The sequence below is a fragment of the Cyphellophora europaea genome (genome assembly GCF_000365145.1).
Source record: "Cyphellophora europaea CBS 101466 unplaced genomic scaffold supercont1.7, whole genome shotgun sequence".
In the NCBI taxonomy this organism is placed as follows: Eukaryota; Fungi; Ascomycota; class Eurotiomycetes; order Chaetothyriales; family Cyphellophoraceae; genus Cyphellophora; species Cyphellophora europaea.
The window spans coordinates 541,850-562,374 of NW_008481813.1; the positions used below are offsets into that span (position 1 = coordinate 541,850).

Sequence of the window (20,525 nt, forward strand, 5' to 3'; positions counted from 1 at the left end):
GGTGGTATCCTCCGACCGATGGCTTTCTGCCCTCGTCAGGCTCAGAAGACCACGCGTCCTCAGGTAATGCGAATGCTTCATCAGCGAGCTCCTCATTCTTCTCCCATCCCACCTGACGAATTCTGACACAGTCAAGCACGACATCTCTCGCTTCCACCTCCTGCCCTCGTGGAGTTGTGACTGTACTAGTACCCCACCTATCTAGACGACATGTCATGCCAGCCGGTAACAGACGTACACATAACTTGGTAATAGTGTAGCATCACCGAGACTGCTAATCCGCTCACCTTGCGCCACCCGTATAGCTTTTTTGAGCCTGGGATCCCTCCAAAGTCACCCATGCCGCTGTGTGTAGTAGCTTCCGACGATGTGTAGCCCTAAATGGATCCCAATTCATCTTTTTAGACTTCTATACTCTATCAACGCGTCGGTTTGCGAGTGTGACGTTCTCTACTTTTGGCAACTCCTTGGTCAGAAAGACCGAGAAACTCCGCAAGTCGTAGGTGTGTTCAGGATCAAAGTATGTGTTTGGGATAGTCAAGTCAAAGTGCGCTCGCCTGATGAGCATAGCATTCGTAGCGCCAATGCCATGTTCTGGGTCCTTCACGAAGGTGTCCCGAAATCCTAAAATGTTGGTGCTCGAGAACTCGTTGCCACCGTAGAGAGCTTGTGCGGTTTCAGAATATGCCTTTTTGCAGGTCTGAAGGATACTGGCCACATTACGGGCCGGAAGAAGAGCAAGGCCGGCTCGAAAACCGCGGGCTAGGCTGCGATCATCGCGAAGCTGGGCAGGTCCTGGCGGCTAGTCGAAATCGACAATAACAACGCCATCCTTTTGCGGAAGGTATGGATAGATCTTGGAACGGATCTCGGTCAGAACTTCCACTAGCTGCAGATCGGGATTGGAAGGGGGACCAGAGATGACTGCAGGCTTTTGAGAGTGTAAATTAGCGGCAGCTGCTGTGGTCTTGATGGTGCTCACAACTTACATGAATATCTGAGAGCTTGTCTGGTGCTTGGACGATGATGCGCCCATCAGTCGCGTCTGATGTCTGCTGTCAATATCAGGCAGCGCCGAATCTCCAGCCTTCATAGCGAGTGTGGGTATCTTTCTAGTGCCGAAGACAGACATTCTGGTTGCGGATCCGTATTGACTGGTGCTGATGAAAGGATTATGTGGTCGTTGGTTTTCACTTTGATACCAGAGGAACTGCGCGCCAACGATCGTGGTATCGAGGAGGAAGGAGAGAAGATGGAATTACATTTGTCGAAATGACGGAAGCCCATTCAGTGTGTTGACCAAAGCCCTACCCGCTACTTCACTGACGGGCAACTGACTGGTGGCCACAGTGCGAGGCAGGTACAGCTGCAGCACACGAATTGCACTCAGCTGCTGTCGTTGACTACCCCGGGCTTGGAAAATGTGACAGTGACAAACTCCTACTTCGGAAGCGTCACGAAACAATTCTGTGAACCAGCCCCATGAATTTGGCGATGCTGTTTGAATGAGCAATTCGAAAAAGCAACTCTCCTGCTTGACACAAACAAGGAGAAGACTACTGACTGCAGCTATCAGCCTGTGAGATGTTCCTTCATACAATGAGAGCCGGGAGAGAACGATGGCAGCAAAAGCGTGTTGCGTGTTAAGACAAAGCCAGGAGGACCTTGCTGTTGCCTGACTTCATAGAATTTTATATCGTGATCATTCAGCGTATTGTATTCATATATAGATCATTGAATTCTTGCCACTAGATGTCGCACTCTAAATCTCTCTCTCTCCCTCCCCACTCTCCAGCTCCAATATCATCTCTATCGTCTTCCAAACCACCGACCACTGCCTCTTGGGCCGGCAGATGCTTTCGTTGACTACACAAAGTCCAACCTGAAGAAACGTTACCGCCGCAAAAACTCCCCGACCTCAAACCCTACTCTTCTCTTCGCCTTCTCCCAGAACTCCGCATTCTCTCTATCCTTCGCCGTGGCCAAATCCTTGCCAACAGAACCGTCCATCCGAACCACAACAGCGCGACACTCCAGCAACCGGACATCTACGCCTTGGCTGCCTCCTCTAACACTACTCGTAGAGGTACGGTCGGTGCCGGTATTAGCATTGCTGGCTCTCGCTGGATCGTTTGGTCCTTGTGACTTGGGCTCCGAATCCTTGTTCTTCTCCCCTTGCTTGTCAAATGCGTCCTTTGTACCTGCGCTGTTCGGGCTCGCTTTCTCCGCATCGACTTGAGCCCCGGCAGATGCCTCCGAGACAGAGCCGGTAGGTCCGTTGATCACAATGCTGACGTCCGGACCGATACAGCCTCTCCAAAGGGTAGCAAGCCATTGCCAGTGCGCAAGAGGCGAATACGAGTCGTTGATTGGCAAGGTGATGGCTGCGCTATCGACAGTCGTAAGCTGATAATGCGGGACAAGAGCGATGGGGATCGGCCCAGGTGATGCGAGACCTGGGGATGGCAGCGCGGATTTGGCAACCGAGGTGGCGTGGTCCGAAGGTGTGACGGCAACTGGTATAACAGGAGGGACACCCGTGGCCGGAGCGGAGATAGAAGGGGTCGGTGGTTGTGAGGAGGTCGCGGAGCGAGGGGGAGGGACAGTGTCAAACTGTTTGTTGCTGTTGCTCACATTGGAAGCAGAACGGGTAGCGCGAGGCGGCGTGCCCGGGCGCTGCATGGCAGCTGCAGGGATACGAGTGTAGGGCGCGTCGTCGGTTTCCTTCGACTGATTGATTGAGAAGGCGGCAATGGAAGCCGTGCGGCCCGAAAAAGCGTGTCGCTGAGACGGAGGAGTTGCTAGTTTGAGATCGGCTGTTTGCGAGATGGTTCCTGGAGATATTATTGTGGCCGCTAGCTTCTCTGCATCTTCGTCGTTCTCGATGAAAGAATGCTCCACTTCGGACACCTTTATTGCTGCACCGCGCTCGGGAGTCTTCTGGGGGTCTGAGGAGGCAGGAGCATCCATCATGATCATGGACTCTCTACGAGGCCGGTCTGAAGCGCTCATGGAGCCTTCACTGGAGGGAGAGACTTGGGTAGTAATGAATTTTCTCATTTCCTCACTGATTTTGTGCCATTCGCCGATCACGCTGAGTGTTTCTGCGATTGAAAGTCGTTTGCTCGCGCGGCTGTTCTCACCTCGAAGCGAGTATGAATCTGGTCCGCCAAAGATTCGTACTGCGAATTTACCGTCCTTCTCCAGCTCCTCGGCCAAGCTATTAGTCATGCTGTACACTGCTGTGGGATCCATGCCTTCAATGGCGACGACTGAGCCGCGTACTGGTTGAGGTGGAGAGTCCATATTAGGCGGTGCAAGATGAGGTGAGATTTGCGCAAGGATCTTCACTTTGTTGAGGACGGGAATAGACATGATCATGGCTTCCAGACCGGGCGGAGATGAAGTAGATGGCGGCTGATTGCTAGAAGCCGTCGTCAACGGTGGTAAAGTCAGACTAGGATCACGTTTGTGTTGCTGCGGAGGCGGAGGTGGCCGTGCAAGCGATAATCTCGGAGGGTGGGCTGCCGGCGGTTGAGCATAAGTTGCGCGAGGCCCGCCGGGTATGGATGGTCGATGCCCGTCGGGAGGCATCTCCGCCCGAAAGAAAGATCCCCGAGGAGAATACTGGTAGGGAGCTTCGCGCCACTCTCTAGTTGGGATGTAAATGCCATTGCCATCGAACCGTCGCCGCTTCAGATCGGGTGCATCCGGAGGTCCATCTGGTAAAGAGGAATATCGAGAACGAGGATCGTGGTTACGAGGGTCGCGCGGGTCAAACCGAGGCGGACCGGGTGGCCAGTGTCGATCGGGGTAAGAAGGTCGGCTGCTTTGTGGTGGAGAGACGATGGGTTGAGACCCACGAGGCATCTGAGGAGGTGGACCCCGAGGAGTGGTAGGATAGGGATTGTAGGGGGTGGCAGGGGGGTTCATGGTCTTGCCGCCACACTTCTTACAGTTGCCTTGCTCGTCGACTTGGCTGTTGCTTGGAGGACCTGAGCCGGAGGACTGACTGCTGTAGCGACCGTTTCGTCGAGGTTGGTAGCGGTAGTCAGGGTATTGTTGCGCTTGGCGAGCCTTTTCTTCCTGTCGAGCACGAGGCAGTCAGCACAAAGAACTTTGTAGGCCTGCTTTGACGTACTTCCGCAAGCGCTTTCCATTCATTTTTGGCATCCTCTGGCAGTCGGCTCCATTGTTCGCCAATGATCTTAGATATGGCCGGATTCGGCAGTCCAGGGTTCGCACGAACCACCGCAGCTTGCTGGTGCTGGCGGTAAAGAATGAAGGCTGCACTTTATTGTTAAAAGGCTTTCAAGATCCCGGCAGGCGAGGGTCTTACCGTTACGTGGTCTAGGTATCTTTGGTTCTGGTTGGCAGAGACAGAACTGGCTTCCTCCTTCGACATTGCCGGTGCTGGTAGGAGATGACGAGCCTTCTGACATTTCAGGAACTGCCATTTCATGTATTGACCGCTTTCTTGAATCATGGAACTGATCCGGGCCTGCAAACGGCGGAGGAGCAGCAGCAGGAGGTGGTGATGGTGGAGGAGGGGGTAGAGGTGCTACAGCAGGGCCTGGAGGCTGGGTAAGAAAGGCCACAGTGCTCCGGCGGCCATTGTCAGCTACTGAAGCATCTTGCGAACGGTCTCTGACTATGTGATGGTCGAGAAGTGAAGCGGCGCGATGATTTCGATATGGGAAAGGGTCAATGGTTGCATCACTGAGTAGGGAATGGCGCTTGGTGACGCGATGCCATTGAGAAGGTTGATCTGAAATGGAAAGAGTCATAGCGCAGAGAAAGGAATTCAGTGAGGGAGTGGCAGGTGCAGATTCCTGAATGCCGCATGGACGAGAGAATGCAAGGTAAGGGTCAAGGTCAACATAATAGCAGATGGAATGGGCATTGCCAGCTTTGGAGTTCGCAACAGTACCTTCTTTGTCTGGCGTCGTGCTGTGCAAACATGGTACGAGGCAGCCGACGAGCTGACCTGTTCGAAAGCCATGGCAGACGATTGTGCACCGCTTTCTTTGTTGCGGCAGGGCCCAGGTCGGAAGTATGCGTCAAGAACGCACGGTGCACCCGCGACAATGGAGCGAGGAATGCAGTCTTGAACAAAGAAAGGGGCCCTCGATTGGTCGCGAGATTATCACGGCCACACCATAAGTGGAATTGGAGGGGGGGGGGCATCCATCTGCTGGGAGGCTCTCGCTGGAGCTTCTCGCCGGTGGGAACAACGGAGATGGTATCGGCTAAGGTTTGCAACTGACTGTCTTTCAGCCTCAGCTGCTTTCCGATAGGGACACTTTACGCCGCTGAAAGTCGCCGGTCAGAGCTTCCGGGGTCGGTCCCGAGACGGAAAAGAGCCATGTTCCGCCTTCGAAGCGTGATGGTGGGAAGAGAAGGAGGTTGGGAGAAGGCAGCGTGGAGGTTGTCGAAGGCTGAATGCGGAACCGCGTAGCTTTCCGCGCGGCTGATGGCAACCACCACGTGAGCCTCGTTTTTATCACATCGCAAGTCTATGCTCTAGTATAGTATAGTATAGCATTGGCATAGCTGGTGTCAGGCTATCACGGATCGCTGCAGCCAGGAAGAGTGCAGCACCCGTGCGCCGTTTGACACCCAAGTTCGTCCTCTTCGCACGAGACAGGTTACACAGCCAGGGGTTTTTCTGGGGAGCATCGACTTTGGATTTTCTGCCAGTCCGGCCATGGCCAACGTTGAATCCGTGGTATCATAAAATGCTACGTAAAATCGTCGTCTCATCAGCCAGCGAATACTCGTACATTCTGGTCGACACTGGCGGTCGCAAGCACACACCGGATCTTGCCACCGCCTGCAGCGTCCTCCTTTTTCGTGCCATTCACCGTCCCATTGGACTCGCCATTGACAGTCGGCTGCCCGGGCACGTCCGGCGCCCAGCGAATGCAGCTGATAAAGTGCTGGTGGGCTCCATCCACGACCTTGACGCACTTCCCCTCCTGTGACAAGTCCCAACATCGTATTGTCTTATCATCCGACACCGAAAGCAAATATCTGCCCGAAGGGTGGAACACTAGGCCCCGGACCCAGTTGTCGTGACCAACCAATGTCTTGTGGCAAGTGCCTCGGTTGTCCCAGATTTTGATGATTTTGTCTCTACCTCCCGTCGCCAAAAACTCGCCTGTGCTTGCCGAAGGAGGTGGTTTTTTGTAGCCAGCAATTGCCGCCAAGTGCACATATGCCGTGCTTGGTGCAAAGGCCACGCATTCAAGGTAGTGCTCGTGCCCGAGAAAGGTGATTTTGGCTTCGCCGGTATTGGCATCCCACAGTCGTGGTATCTGATCGTTGCCCGCGCTCAACAGCCATCGGCCATCAATCGACGGCGTCACCGACCGGACCCAATCCGTGTGACCTTTAAGTGTTTTCAAACAGTAGCCCGTTGTGACGTCCCAGATCTTCAGTGTCTGGTCTCGTGACGCAGATACCAGAGTATTCCCAGACAGTGGTGCGCCCGCGGCCCCCGAAGGTATGAAGCGGATGGACGAGATCGAGTGGTCATGTCCGGGCAATGTCCGCGTGTTCTTGTATTCGTCACTTGGATCCCAGAGCTTGATGGTCAGATCGGAGCTGCAACTAGCCAATAGTGTGCCTCCCCGCGGACCACCAAAGTCCAGGTCCAAGACGGCCTTGGTGTGGCCCTTCAGCGTTCGCTCTAGTTCTCCTAACTCCCAGTCCCAGATCTTTATGGTAGCATCTTCGGAACCCGAGGCCATGGAGGAAAAGACCGGATGGAATGCGACTGATGTGACGGGCAAACGGTGTCCCTGCAATGTGTGCCTGGCGGGGCTTCGTGGTAGCCAGGTAGATGGGTCCAGTTTCCGACTGGATGATAGGGGTGTTGCTGTGTCTACTTCTTGCTGCAGAGATGCGTTTTTGGCCTCCAGATCCATTATCTTCTTCTGCAATCGTACCACTGACGTCCACTTCTTCTCCAGCAGAGTTTCGTACTTTTTTGCGGTCGCATCGTCAAATGTTTCGGCCAGCTTTGATTCTTGCCGTAGAGCATTGGCACTCTCGGTCATGCCAACAGATAGCAAGTAGGACACCATTGACTTATGGCTGCCAGGGTCAGCTTAAGTCGTGTCTTCGTCTGGTTCAAAGGGTCACTCACAGCTCCTCTGCTTGACGAGAAGTCAGTAATTGGCTCATGATGGCCCTGAGGCCGCAGCGAGGGGTGTTCCTAGCGACGAAATTGGGACATGCGACGATATTTCTCAAGTCGGTGGTCTAAGAAACACTATTGAGGCTCGTGCGGGAAAGTCTGCAGGGGTAAGGAGATCATGAACAGGTGGGCGATTGCGCAGTTGCGGAGTTTGCTTGCAAGTGCTTCCGGCAGCGTGCAAATACTAAGTGTGTTGACTCGGCCGCGAGAGCAACGCGAGGTATGTGTCAGGTATTCTGTGAAATTGTGACACGACTTGAGATCTGGACGAGTGCTAAAGAGCAACAGGCAGTGACATATGCCCTTGGAGTTGGGATGAGGTGCAGGGATGACTGCCCAGGAAAGTTTTGGTTCCGCCTAGCAACCCTGGATAATGCCCGATCTTCGTCATGCGCCCCCGGTCAACACACCACTCTCGCTATCTTTCTATAGACACGACACGTCCTTTCTGTGGTATTGAGGACTACGACAGTTCTCTTGCAGTCGCGCCACTACCTTCTCAGGACGTTCGCGTGTTTCTTCGCCTGCAGTGCAGCAGTGTCTCTCGAAATAAACACTGACAACTTCCCCTCCACGACTTTCGCGCAGCGACGACTTGTTTTGACCGCACCTGCCTACCGCTTGCTCACGCGCGCATGCACATCTCCTCTCGTCCTTGACGCTCTGAATCCCAAGGTCAGTCACAAATCCTACACGCGTATTTTGTTGCGATATCAATCAATATGCTAACCATGTTTAAAAGGCACAACAAGCCCAAGGACCCCTCTTGGCCCAACTCATCCCGCAGTGTCCTTCGTCTACGCCGCAAATTCTCCAATCCAAGTATGGCGGAGGCTGAGGAGGACTACTCGCAGCTACCGCTGCCAGACAGGTTTATTCACAAGCTATGGAAGGTCCGCAAGGAAGGATATGAGGCGGCCGCCCAGGTCTTCGAGAAGACCCCCGATGAGTCCGACCCTGCTTTCAGACCCTTTATTCAAGATGCTGGTCTGTGGAAAGGCGCCGCTGCAGATTCCAACGTGGCGGCTCAGCAAGAAGGTCTAGGTGCGCTCTGCGCTTTCTTGAAATATGGCGGTCATCAAGCCGCCTCACGTTCGAGACCGCACACTATCCAACCCATATACGAGAAAGGCCTGTCGTCAACAAGACCCGCTGCCAAAGCCAATGCGCTCGAAGCACTACTTCTCTACGTCGAGATCGATAAGCCAGATTTGGTCATCGAGGACTTACTACCAGCCCTAGCCCACAAACAACCCAAAGTAATTGCCGCGACTTTGGCTGCCATCACCGCGATCTTCCATAACTTTGGTGTTAAAATCGCGCAACCGAATCCGGTCCTGAAACTATTGCCCAAAGTCTTCGGTCATGCAGACAAGAACGTCCGCGCCGAGGCTCAAAATCTCACAGTTGAGCTGTATCGCTGGCTAAAAGATGCAATGAAGGCCATCTTCTGGAATGACCTAAAACCTGTACAGCAAGGTGATCTGGAGAAGCTGTTCGAGAAAGTCAAAGAGGAATCCCCTCCCAAGCAGGAGCGCTTCACTCGCGCCCAACAGGCTCAAATGGCTACTGCTTCGGCCAATACCGGAAACGATGTTGGTGGCGAAGGCGTAGAGGTTGAAGCAGAGGAAGAAGAGGCCGTCGAGGTCGACGCGTTCGATCTCGCAGAACCGCAAGACTGCTTAGCCAAAGTTCCAGCGGATTTTAACGAGATGATCAACTCTTCTAAATGGAAGGAGCGAAAAGAGACCCTGGACGCCCTCTTCAACGTCATCAACGTACCAAGAATAAAAGGTGGTCACTGGGACGACGTTATTCGAGCACTGACCAAGTCAATGAAAGACGCTAACGTTGCTGTCGTTACCGTCGCGGCAAACTGCGTTGAAAAACTAGCCTTCGGGATGCGGAAAGACTTTGGCCGTTATCGATCGACCATTATGGGTCCAGTGATGGAGCGCCTGAAGGAAAAGAAGCAAGCCGTCACAGATGCTCTCGGAGCTGCTCTTGATGGTGTCTTCTCTGCAACATCTCTGACTGAGTGCCTAGAGGAGATACTCGGCTTCTTGGCCCACAAGAATCCCAATGTCAAAGGTGAGACGATCAAATTTCTCGTCCGATGTCTACGAAATACAAGAGTGGTCCCGTCGAAAGACGAACAGAAATCTATTGCGGGAGCCGGTACGAAACTTCTGACAGAGTCTACCGAGGCCATGCGAGCAGGCGGTGCTGAGATCCTAGGAACTCTGATGAAGATCATTGGAGAACGACCCATGGTTCAGTATATTGATAACCTGGATGACATTCGCAAGACCAAGATCAAGGAGTACTTTGACACTGCCGAGGTCAAGGCAAAGGAGAAGCCGAAGCCAGCCCCCGCTCCAGCCAAATCCGCTTCTGCTGTTGGCAGGAAGGTCGTCGGCGGCTCGAAAAAGCCAGCGGTCAAGAAAGCAGCTGCTGCCGCTCCTCCAGCGGAAGAACCGGCTCCTCCAGCGAAACCCACGGCGAAAGCTCTGCCAAAACCGGGCGGCGTGCCGAAGCCGGGTCTTGCTGCACCATCGGGCCTAAAGCTGAGTGGCCTCAAAAGGCCAAATATGGCCAGCCCCCAGCAGCGTCGGGTCATTTCGCCTCCTGTGAGCCAGGATGGCGAAGATGAAGTTCCAGCTGCCTCGCCGTCGAAGTTTGGAATGGGCCGTGGTCTTGCCGGTCGTCCTCTATCGCGACCCGCGGCCATGCCCATGTCACCGCCGCAAGCTCCTGCTGCTATCGGGATGTCAGCCATTGAACGCGCCGAGTTGGAAGAACTTCGCGCAGAGAAGGAACGCCTCAGTGCCGTGGCCGATAACCTAAGAAGCAGCAACGCGAAACTCAACGCCGAAATCTCCGAACTCCAGAATCAGAATGCTCAGCTAATTGAGGACCACACTCGTGACGTCTTGCAGATCAAAGCGAAGGAAACACAACTCACTCGCGCCCGTGGTGAGTGCGATGTTCTTCGTACTGAGATGGAGTCTCTGAAGAAAGAGTCTGAGCGCTACAAGCGCGAGGTATCTCGTCTGGGGCGAGAAAGCATAGGCCGCGAGCGGGAAGACATCATGCGTGGTCGACCCCTGGATGATGAGGGTGCCAATGGTATCCACGACGACAACTCGTCACGCTTTGCTGCCAATGGTCGAGTCGATGCGAGGCCTGACAGTCGGTCTTTTGGCCTTCAAAGAACCGATTCTGCTGCTAGCGGCACGAGTAGACCAGGCAGCGTCAAACCCCGGCCAATGTCTGGCTTCACAAACAACAGTCTCAGCCCAAGTGATGAGAAGGAGAACAATGGCTTTGAAAGCACGTTAATGTCACGGCGGAAAATCAGCCCTCCTGTGGGAAGTGGCAACATGAGTCCCGTCCGTCCAAATGCAAATGAAGCAGGAGGTGCAGGTCAAACTGAGAATTGGAAGCGTGCCGCCGAGGTGACGAGCCAGTTGAAGGCAAGGATTGAAGCTATGAAGGTAAGGTGTCTCCGAATCCGGTGATTTTATAAGCTAATGTCTCTACAGGCGAGGCAATTACCTCGTAACCAATAGTGTGACACATCATCATCGTCTTCGATGTCAATATCCTCTCGACTGCTGGATCAGACGCCTCTGACGCCCCCTCCAAAACACGGATACCTGCGAAGCACCATCATGCACCCCCGTGCAGGTACCCGCTTAGCAAAACATCCGTATGCGTTGTCAGACCGCAGTCCTTCTGTTGGGCCTAGGAGCGCGTTCACGGGCCCGACAGTGGTTTGCACGGCAACATCACAGCTTGTGTCCCATGGATATACCACGCCTTCCGGACTTCGCATTCGGGGCAGGGAAATCGGGCTGTCGCCGGATCATCACTGATCGACCTGGTGACAAGACCGCAGTGGAGGACTCAAATCCAAGATCAGGCAACATGGGTACATCCACAAGGCGCGGGTTGCTTTTGTTTCGAAGATACCATTTCTGCCGTTCTCACCTTTTTTTCACGGCCGCATCAACTTTTATTCTGCTGCATTTCCCGACGCCTTTACAACGTGACCGATCTTTGTGTGTTGGACTCGGTTGCGGTACATGGCTGGCGCATAATGTCCATCTCATGACCATTCGTGCGCCCACTCTGGGTTATTGTACATAGGGTGATGACAGGGGATGGGGGTGTGGGTACATAGATAACAGGACAAAGCATGCGTTCTGCTTGCGTCCCACGCAGCAGCGACAGAACGAGGAAGCAAGCGGGCGTTTTTGATTTCCGGGGAGAGGGAATCAATCGGTTGATAAGCCTTTTCCACTATGGCATGATCTTGAGGAGGTAGATTACTATGTTTCGTCCTCGTGAACTTGTTGCGGCGCGAGTGACTATTATTGCTCTACTCTGTACATGAGTGCATTATTATTCGCGAAAGTGCTGCTCACTACTATCCACAAACATAACCATGGCGGTCAGCATTTATATTCACTAAGCACTTAAGTCAGCGCGCCCTGCTTCCTACGCCGGGATAGAAGAATGGACTAACCAGGAAGCAAGACCGAGCACGTGAGGGTGAAGAGTGAGCGGTAATGAGCACTGTAGTACGTAGACAGTAAAGGCATTGACTGGGAGAGGTCTATAGCAGATCAAAACGTGAGACTTTGATAGGGGTCAAAAAGGCAGAGTTTGAAAGTGGTATCAATCATTTCATTTCAGACGTCTTGGGAGTCAGCGTGCACAGACCCTACTTCGTTTTTCTGTGGACGAGTGGGTAGTGACGACGCCGACGACGACGTGCTCGTGGTTGTCCCTTCCGAGAAGAGCACCGCGCATCGCATGGGCCCCTGAGAGGTGCATGTGGTTGTATGGTGGCTTCGTAGTGCTTACTGCCAGCGCTACTGATGCATGCAGGCGCAAATCTGCGACGCTTCTTCTTCGTCTTCTTCATAGAGCTCCTTCATCAGAGGGTGATTAGGGTGGTTAGCAGGAAGGTCAAGGTCCACACGAGGCCAGGCTGATCTCGATCCTCACTCTCCACACCCATCTACATCATGGGCATTTGAGACTTAGATCTTGATGGCCTGCTCGAGGGCCTTCCTCCGCTTCTCGACCTTCTTGTTGGCCTTCTCGCCCATGATGCCACCGCCCCAGTGACGACGGTGGTCCTCGTATTTGTCGGCGTAGCCCTCGTTGACAGCGCTCACCAGCTTCGACAGCTCGTTCTTGTCCTCCTGCTTGACCTCGGTCAGGGCCACGACGGCGGCGGTCTTCTTGTGGACAACAGTGCCCAGGCGCGCCTTGCCCTTGATGATGGCGTAGGGCACACCCATCTTTCTGCAGAGAGCGGGAAGGAAGACAACCAACTCGATAGGGTCGACATCGTTCGGGATCAGGACGAGGCTGGCCTTCTTGTTCTCAATGAGTCCAACGACGTGGTTGAGGCCGTACTTGACAGCATAGGGCTTCTTAGAGGCATCCTCCTTCTTCTTGCCCTCGGAGACGGCAGTGGCCTCAGCGGTCAGGCGCTCCTTCTTCTGGGCCTTGGTCTCGGGACGGTACTTGTTGAGAAGCTTGAGGGCGGCAGCGGCGGTGTTGCGGTCAAGAGTGGCCTGGAACTGGGCGATCGCAGGGGGGACCTTCAGGCGCATGTTGAGGATCTTGCGCTGGCGCTGCAGCCGGACGTACTCGGGCCATCTAATGATCGTGTTAGTGGACGATGTCGATAGCTCTTCGGCGGCGAGAAAACATACCTGACCATACGGGAGAGGTTGCGAGGAGGCTGAATATCCTGGCCGATGCCGAAGTTGCGAGAGCGCTTCTCGATGAGAGGGTTCTGGATTCGTCAGCTTTCACTTCATCAATAATCCTCCCAGAGCACGAATGCCTGGGGAATGGGAGAGTGGTTGGAACGTACCTTGGGGGCCTTCTTGCTGCTACCCTTCCCAGCGGGGAACGGGGCAGGGGCGGCTTTCTTTCCCTTGGGAGGCTGTCATTGAGAAAAAAGACCAATCAGTACACGTTTGTTCATATTTCAAAACATTTTGCTTGCAACTGATTTTGTGTAGGGGTCTTTTTGAACTCTAGCGAGGCCCATGCCCTCTTTCGTTGCGCTTTCACGACAGCGAGAGAGAGTTCATGGTCTCCAGCCAGTATATGATTTTTTTTCACCGGACATTCATTGCGGCGGCGATGAGGGTGGACGTGCAGAAGCCTCAATGAAGAGTTCCAGCACCATCTCCTACTCCTGCCATTGCTCGCAAAATGTTTCGCGATTGTGATTTTCGGCGCGAGCTCACTCGTTTTACGGAGCGGGTTCGGCGGCCAGAGGATGGAGCCACAGAGGGCCAAAAGGGGTGGTGAGGTCGTATTCAGCTTACCATGGTGAATATTGGCGGCGACAATGTCGAAGAAGAAAGATTGTGGTGGGTGAGAGGGATGAAGGTCGTCGGTCGTGGTGCGCAGGCTCGACTCAAAAGCTCAAGTCGAAAAGTTGTGGTGGGTGAGAACTCTTGGCAATGACCTTTCTTGGCGGGTCTAATCCCAACTCGGGATTGGCGTCATCCCATACTGAACGTCGAGACTCTTCAACTTGAGCCACGACCGTCACTGGCTTATTACAATGTGAGATACAGAAATGCCGATATGCATCCACTGCTCGACGCCGATTCCGCATCTCTACACAAACTACAGCAAAGCAGATGATCGCTCAGCTGGCAAGGGTGTCCGACTTACGCAATGTCCCACCTGCAAGCAATTTGCTGATCGATATGTTGAACTGGATTTCGTGCTGCTTTTCATTGATCTGGTCCTGTTGAAGCCGGAGGTGTACCGCCATCTACGACACAATCGTCTGGAACGTGCGGATGCTCAGCTGGATACACGGAGCATCGTTCGGCTGGGATTTGTGGTTTTGCTGGTCGCTGCATATGTGGTCTGGCTCTGGGCGTGGCATAGGATACATCCTGACGAAACAGTCTCATAAGGACATGAAGTGAAGCAGGATCTAAGTCTCTCACTCTATTCAGCTATCTCGCAAGCCCATTGCTCTGCTGCGTCGCTGCCTTTTGCATGGTGAGATAATATGCCTCGGCTGCCTCGAGCGTCCTAACATTCGCGCCCAACTTGTTCATTGTCTCAATCCACTCGTCTTCCGGATCACTATCAAAGACAATACCACCACCGGCCTGAAGGTACGCAACTCCATCCTTCCAAACCATCGTCCGTAGCGCGATGCAAGTGTCCATTGCGCCCTCCTCAATTGCCGATCCATCCGGCGTTACCTGAGAGAAGCCAAAGTATCCGACTGCACCAGCATAGACGCCCCGCTTCTCCTTTTCAAGTTCGGCAATCAACTCCATCGCTCGGACTTTGGGAGCACCGGATACTGTGCCGGCGGGGAAAATACTGCGGAAAGCAGAGAAGCGTGTCTCGCCGTCACGAAGGACGCCAGATACCTGACTGACGAGGTGCTGGACATGGCTGAATTTCTCCACAACCATGAGTCTGTCAACACGAGTCGAGAGTGGATCGCATACGCGGTTGACATCGTTTCGTGCAAGGTCGACCAGCATGACATGTTCGGCTCGATCTTTGATGCTGTTCCTTAGCTCGTCCGCCAATCTCTCATCTTCCTCGGGATCTGGATGCCGCTTGACAGTGCCTGCAATGGGATGCGTGATGATTCGGCCGGCTTCTTCCTTCACCAGCAGTTCTGGGGAGGCGCCTATGATACTGAAATCTTCGCAGTCTATGTAGAAGAGGTATGGTGAGGGATTGACCGTTCTTAAGTGGCGGTAGATGTTGAAGGGGTGGAGACTGGTTGGGCGTGCCATGCGATGTGAGGGGACGCATTGGATGATGTCGCCCTTGGTGATGTGTTTTTTGAGGGTAGCCACATGGCCTTCATACCCAGTCTGACCGATATTCGATGTGGCCTTGTTGCCAGGCTGGATGGCTACCTGCTCCGGAATAGGGATATGCTCGTCCTGCAGCATGGCGATGACCTTTTCAATGGTGGATCTGGCTCTTGCATACGCACTTTCCAGGTCCCGCACCGAGCCGCTCGGTGGCACTTGTATATATGTAATAACTTTGCAGACGTTGAAAAAGTGGTCGAAAGCAACAATTGTATCGAACAGCATGAAGAGACTCTCCGGCAGATTCAGGACATCTTGCATAGGTCGGGCCGTCTTAGGCTCGAAATATCGCACACAGTCATAGCCGACGTAGCCGATGGCACCACCAGTCATCGGCGGAAGCTGTAACGACGGGACTGAGGCGACTCTATACTGCGCGAGCTCTTGCTCCAGCTGCGGGAGAGGATCCTCCTCAGGTCCATGGCCTGGTCCTGACTTGAGCACTTTCAGAGGGCTGGCGCCAACGAAAGAGTACCGGCCGATTGTGCCAGTTGTAGCCGCACTCTCATAAAGAAACGACAACTTTGCTCCATTTGATACTTTCAGGTATGCTTGGGTCGGCGTGAACAGATCGGCCTTGACTTGTGCGCACAACGGGACGAGGTTCGGAGGATGTGAGGATGACTTCGACTTCTCTATAATCACCGATACCTCCTGCAAGGAGGGTTTGATCTCTGACTGCGCTGTATGAGCCATGTTGCCCATTTCCTGGTGAGCATGCTCCGACTTACCGAGGGCAGCATCTTTTTATGCGCGTGCTTGTAGGCACCTCCGTTAGGCCCGACGCAACCAGTAAGCGAGTCCCGCGAAACCTTGCTGTCCTCGGGCCTGATCTATCATCCAATGCCGTGAAGATTGTAGCGATCTACGACTATTTGATGCAGTCAGACAACATGCCGCAGTCGACCGCAAAATAATGACTCCAACGAAATGACTCCCCCAAGGCCTAGCACGACGGGTTAGCGCTTGCCTTGGGTGCAGGCGTTCCTTGAACTTAAGCATGCCGCTAAATGGCAGCTTAAATTCACCGCCCAGGACTTGAGCCCCCTGCCACCGATTTAACCGAGCAAGCGGGACCCTGGTCTCTTTGCCATGTGCGCCTTCCCCAGCCACATCGTTCACGTTGAAGCCAGGCCAAAACGCCGCCATCATTCAGACGTTGAGTTTTAATACAGAGTATACCGTTTCTCTTCTCTGGGTATCTCAAACGGTCTACAAACGATTGTGCCTTCGACGTGACACGCGCGCCTAGTCTGTACAGTGTCGATGTCGAGTTCTACGCCCCGCGCCATGTCACCAAGCGAAAGATCTCCAGATCCAACAAACGAACCCCTGCGACCCTCGTCTGTATGGACCAACGATTCCGTGTTTGCCGACTCGGCTATCAGTATGGGATCCAGATCCAACACTCCAAAACAACTCGACGATGAGCACCTCGAGCTGCGATCGCCAACCTCACCGAAGCATAACCTGTCCGAGCGCCTTTCCCAGCTGGCGGCTATCGCATGGGCTGCCGAGCAAGATGGATACGTTGATGATCATACAAAAGAGAAGGTCTTCGAAGCAACAAAAACCATTGAGTCTTGCCTCGACGAGTGTGACGAGGACGAAGAGCTGAGCGTTCAAGGCGACTCCGCCAGAGGTGCGCAGGAGGCCGAGGTAGCAGCGATACGGAATCGAGAGCTCGAACAGACTCAGCTGCAGTACATCCATGAACAGCTGGCTGCCACCGTGACATCGATGCGCCTTAGGCAACAAGAGCAGCGGCACATCAATGAGCTGGCTATCCGAAAAATGGAGGATATCGCAAGCACATGCGCGGGCCATGAACAGACGATCCGCGCTCTGCAAAATGAGGTTGAACAATTGAGGATCGACAAGCAAAAGCTGGAACGTGACAACAGCGGTTTCCAGACACATGCGATGCAATTGACTTCTGAGCTGGAACAGAAAGATCTCGCCGTGCAAGCCATGTCAAGTGCAGTAGCTGGATTGGATGGCTGGATACAGACTTCGTTGGGTCCCGACCGGCCGGCAACGAGAAGAGTAAGGGCAACAAGAGGGCGAGGCCGGTTTCAAACACATTATTATGTCGACGTTCCTGTGGAGGGCCCAATGGACGGTCGTGATGGTACAATCGATGCTCGCGAAGTCCGAGATGGTATTACTGCCTGGGTCCGAGGATTTCGCGACGTCGAAGATGCGATGAACACCGGTGTTCAGTCCAGATCTTCGGCTGTGTACAGACATCCAACTAGTGAAGGTGGTCTCCCGATGAACTCCAGAATGAGTTCTGTGACAGAGGATGATGATTGGGGAGATTTCCAGACAGCGTCGAGTGCCAGATTCGACTGACGGCATCAGCAACGCCCTTCAAATCCATGTTGTTGACACTTTCTTTCCGTGCAGCACGGCCATAAATTACATGATGGAATAGCGAGATTATTGGTCACCGCTGAAAGTTGATGATGGCGACCTGGCAGAAGTTAGTACTTGTAAAACGTAGAGTCTGGATAACATACCTGCGATCCCAAAGAAAAGGCGAGCTTCATGCTGTCCGCGTCCCATGCCAGTGAATGATAGGCTTGCGACCCAGAATCCCCATTTAAGCTCGAAATGCCACCGTTGCTGACAAGATCCTCGTCCTTGAGAGCATTGCCATGCCACTCCGGCTCTTGTCCTTGCCAGGTTGCCATTTGACTGTAGCCATGTTCTGCGTTCCATATCCGAACGTCGCTGTAGCTTCCGCCAGCGAGGCAGAAGCCATCGGGCGAGTATGACAGGGTCTTCAAGATTTGGGAAGGACCCAGAGATAATTTACACAAGGTCATCAAGCTGTTGCTGGACTCGTCGTATTTCCAGGCCTTGATTGTGCCGTCGACTGAGCATGTCGCAAACTCGGTAGTTGACAGAGTGTGAAGACCATTAGCAGGTCTGGGTCGGATCTGCAAGCCAGTGATTGGTCCATGATGCGCCTCATGAATCAAGTCCTTGGCTGGGAGCCAGATTCGGCCAGTATCGCTAGAAGCAGCCACGACCAGCGAGTCATTGAGGCTCTGCCACGCACACTTCACGAAAGACCATTGTTCAGCACCCTCCGTAGACTTGGCCGTCCACTTCTGTTCCACTTCGAGTTCTGAGAACGCACGACAGTGGTAGACAGCAGAGCCGCCTGATGCACAGACGACTCCTTGGTTCTCAAACATGGCGCAATCAATATCCTCAAGAATCTCCGGTACGGTGACATCATGAGGGCCTGCATGTTGAACAGCGTTCGAGAGGTCCCAGAGGAGTATGGAAGAGCCTTGCCTCTCGTCCTCGACCGGGGCCAAACCCACAAGCCTCGAACCTGTTTCTTGCCACTGCAAGCGGAAAATGAGTCTCTGAGAGGCAGACAGAGTCTCCAACAAGCCCAAGTCTTGCCCATCGTAGAGCTGGATCTCGCCACCAGCGCTTGTGGAAAGTGCCACAGCGAACGTTCTGCCACTGGGCTCCCAAGCGATTGCAGTCACCATCTCGTCTTCGGCAGCGTATCTGACCAGCTCTTGTAGCTCGGGTCTGAAGTTTTGTTGTATGCCAGATAGTCTCCAAGCACCACATAGCGACTGGCTGTAGGCAGTCAGGAGACTGGTGTCGTGAGGATGCCATAACGACTGGCAGAGGCTCGCACTCTCGTGGACCCCAAGAATGGTTGTGCTGGGGACTAAGTTGACCACTTTCGCTGGTTCAACCTGGACAGCCCTACTTTCGCCATTCATTAAGGTGTGGAGTACGGGAGTCTCTGGCGGAAGTTCGGAGTGGTTTTCGGCATCGGTGTCGACGTCCATTCGGTCGCCCAGTTGAATGCCGTTGGCGATTGAAGTTGAATCTTCGGGACCCGGTTCGGTCGCCGATGGAGACCGAGCATCATTGATAGATCCGGGGTGACCATTCGGAGCATTGAGTTCTATATTAGTAACAAGACCCGCGCTTGTGGGTGCTGGCTTTCGGCCAGGAACGCCATTGCGATCAGCGGCAGAGGTTGTGGTCTTGCGACTGCGTTTAGGCCCAGGTTGGAGTAGCCCTTCACTGGTGCCGTTTGGGCCGGGCTCACGCTTTTGTGGAACAAGTGATGCTGGTGATGGAGCTCGATGGCTGCTTGAAGGGCGCTGGGCAATTTCTCTTACCTCCTGAGCGGGCTTCTCGCTTTCAGGTCCAAAGAAGAACATAGAAGGATTCAGCTCGCGGGAAGGACGGCCATTCTGCGAAGAGATTAGCGTCGACTCTTGGCATGGGTGGTGGTGACGGGGCGTACTTCATCAATGGTCAAGGAGAGGTGGTGGTAACGCAGGCCTTTTTGCACCAGAGATACTAGAGATTGGACCTTGATGTGGCGTGCGAAGGGCAGGTTCTCGGCGTCGACATTCCAGTCGCGCTGTAGTTTGACGGCAGCGTCGCCATAACCTGGACACGCACGGTCAGATGAGGTTCGGCGCTAAACCCAAAAGAACAAGACATACCAGCTTCTTGAAGATATCTGCACGCGCATCATCAGTACACGTTCGGACAGGCGCGGGCCCAGGAAGAGAGCTACTAACCTCCAGATAAGATAGTTAAGCTGGTCCGAGTTCAACGGCGGTGGTTTGCTGCTGGTCATAGGAGGATTCTCGGCCTCCATGCCGACATGCCGCAGCAGGGGATGATGAAGAAAATCGTAGTCGTGTCGCGCCAGATAGTGGGACAATCGCAGCGCGAACCAAGTGATGCAAGTTCAGATCCAGATACAAACCTGTTACAAGCTCTGACAAGATGGCGCGCCGTGTGCGCGTGGTAGTTTCGTCGATTGTTTGGCAAATTGGCGTTTGGCGATGGCGGAGATGGGAGAATGGAGATCGAAACAAGCTTGCCGGTTGGGTCGCGGAGATGGTGGCGGAGAGCCCGAGTAGACTGGCTGAGCGGAGTGAAGCCCGACAAGACAGTGAGATTTGGGAACACTTCAAGAGCAGATCTGAAGGATGTGAATGTGGATGATGCGCAACGTTCTGGATTAGAAAAGAGGATGGAGTCGTGGCCGTGACCTCTGGCTCTCAAAGTCGAAAGAGTGGATGGAAAAGCCAAGGCGGGCTAGGCGACTGGGATGGTGTTAGGTCCCAGGATGGGAAGACACGCGATCGGGTTTCAAGGCGAAAGAATGCCGCGACCTGGAAGATGTGAAAAAGAGCTGGGTGGTGGATGGTGGCATCATGCAGGGCCACAGGGGCCGTGTGTGGATGAAAATAGGCGCGATCGAGAGTCTGTTTCAAGCTTCGGAGCACGCCCAGCAACGCATCTTGACTCAAGCGAACTGGCCATTTCCGCCCGTTATGACACCCGTTATCCACCCCGGCTCTCCGGTCCAGGCTGCCCGCCCGGGGGTGCCACTGCAGCGTACATCATCGCCGATA

The 20,525-nt window shown here is 53.9% G+C and overlaps 8 protein-coding genes across 8 annotated transcripts; 3 read left to right on the forward strand and 5 right to left on the reverse strand.

Moving 5' to 3' along the window:
• Positions 1–1,893: 1,893 nt before the first annotated feature.
• On the reverse strand, positions 1,894–4,405 carry HMPREF1541_07289 (uncharacterized protein; the record flags this gene model as incomplete). The annotated part of the gene is made up of 3 exons (XM_008721613.1): positions 1,894–4,086; positions 4,142–4,267; positions 4,340–4,405. 3 exons carry the CDS (start codon positions 4,403–4,405, stop codon positions 1,894–1,896), a joined length of 2,385 nt encoding a protein of 794 aa, XP_008719835.1.
• A 1,357-nt stretch (positions 4,406–5,762) lies between these two features.
• On the reverse strand, positions 5,763–7,061 carry HMPREF1541_07290 (nuclear distribution protein PAC1; the record flags this gene model as incomplete). Its single annotated transcript, XM_008721614.1, has 1 exon — positions 5,763–7,061. The coding sequence occupies one exon, from the start codon at positions 7,059–7,061 to the stop codon at positions 5,763–5,765; it is 1,299 nt and encodes a 432-aa protein (XP_008719836.1).
• A 964-nt stretch (positions 7,062–8,025) lies between these two features.
• On the forward strand, positions 8,026–10,722 carry HMPREF1541_07291 (uncharacterized protein; the record flags this gene model as incomplete). The annotated part of the gene is made up of 1 exon (XM_008721615.1): positions 8,026–10,722. One exon carries the CDS (start codon positions 8,026–8,028, stop codon positions 10,720–10,722), a length of 2,697 nt encoding a protein of 898 aa, XP_008719837.1.
• A 1,530-nt stretch (positions 10,723–12,252) lies between these two features.
• HMPREF1541_07292 (60S ribosomal protein L8-B) lies at positions 12,253–13,214 on the reverse strand (the record flags this gene model as incomplete). Its single annotated transcript, XM_008721616.1, has 4 exons — positions 12,253–12,880; positions 12,937–13,019; positions 13,101–13,172; positions 13,203–13,214. 4 exons carry the CDS (start codon positions 13,212–13,214, stop codon positions 12,253–12,255), a joined length of 795 nt encoding a protein of 264 aa, XP_008719838.1.
• Positions 13,215–13,884: 670 nt separating this feature from the next.
• On the forward strand, positions 13,885–14,001 carry HMPREF1541_07293 (uncharacterized protein; the record flags this gene model as incomplete). Its single annotated transcript, XM_008721617.1, has 1 exon — positions 13,885–14,001. The coding sequence occupies one exon, from the start codon at positions 13,885–13,887 to the stop codon at positions 13,999–14,001; it is 117 nt and encodes a 38-aa protein (XP_008719839.1).
• Positions 14,002–14,211: 210 nt separating this feature from the next.
• Positions 14,212–15,798, reverse strand: HMPREF1541_07294 (anthranilate synthase component I; the record flags this gene model as incomplete). The annotated part of the gene is made up of 1 exon (XM_008721618.1): positions 14,212–15,798. The coding sequence occupies one exon, from the start codon at positions 15,796–15,798 to the stop codon at positions 14,212–14,214; it is 1,587 nt and encodes a 528-aa protein (XP_008719840.1).
• A 594-nt stretch (positions 15,799–16,392) lies between these two features.
• HMPREF1541_07295 (uncharacterized protein) lies at positions 16,393–17,457 on the forward strand (the record flags this gene model as incomplete). The annotated part of the gene is made up of 1 exon (XM_008721619.1): positions 16,393–17,457. One exon carries the CDS (start codon positions 16,393–16,395, stop codon positions 17,455–17,457), a length of 1,065 nt encoding a protein of 354 aa, XP_008719841.1.
• Positions 17,458–17,551: 94 nt separating this feature from the next.
• Positions 17,552–19,759, reverse strand: HMPREF1541_07296 (uncharacterized protein; the record flags this gene model as incomplete). Its single annotated transcript, XM_008721620.1, has 5 exons — positions 17,552–17,578; positions 17,625–19,343; positions 19,397–19,545; positions 19,602–19,618; positions 19,680–19,759. 5 exons carry the CDS (start codon positions 19,757–19,759, stop codon positions 17,552–17,554), a joined length of 1,992 nt encoding a protein of 663 aa, XP_008719842.1.
• Positions 19,760–20,525: the final 766 nt, after the last annotated feature.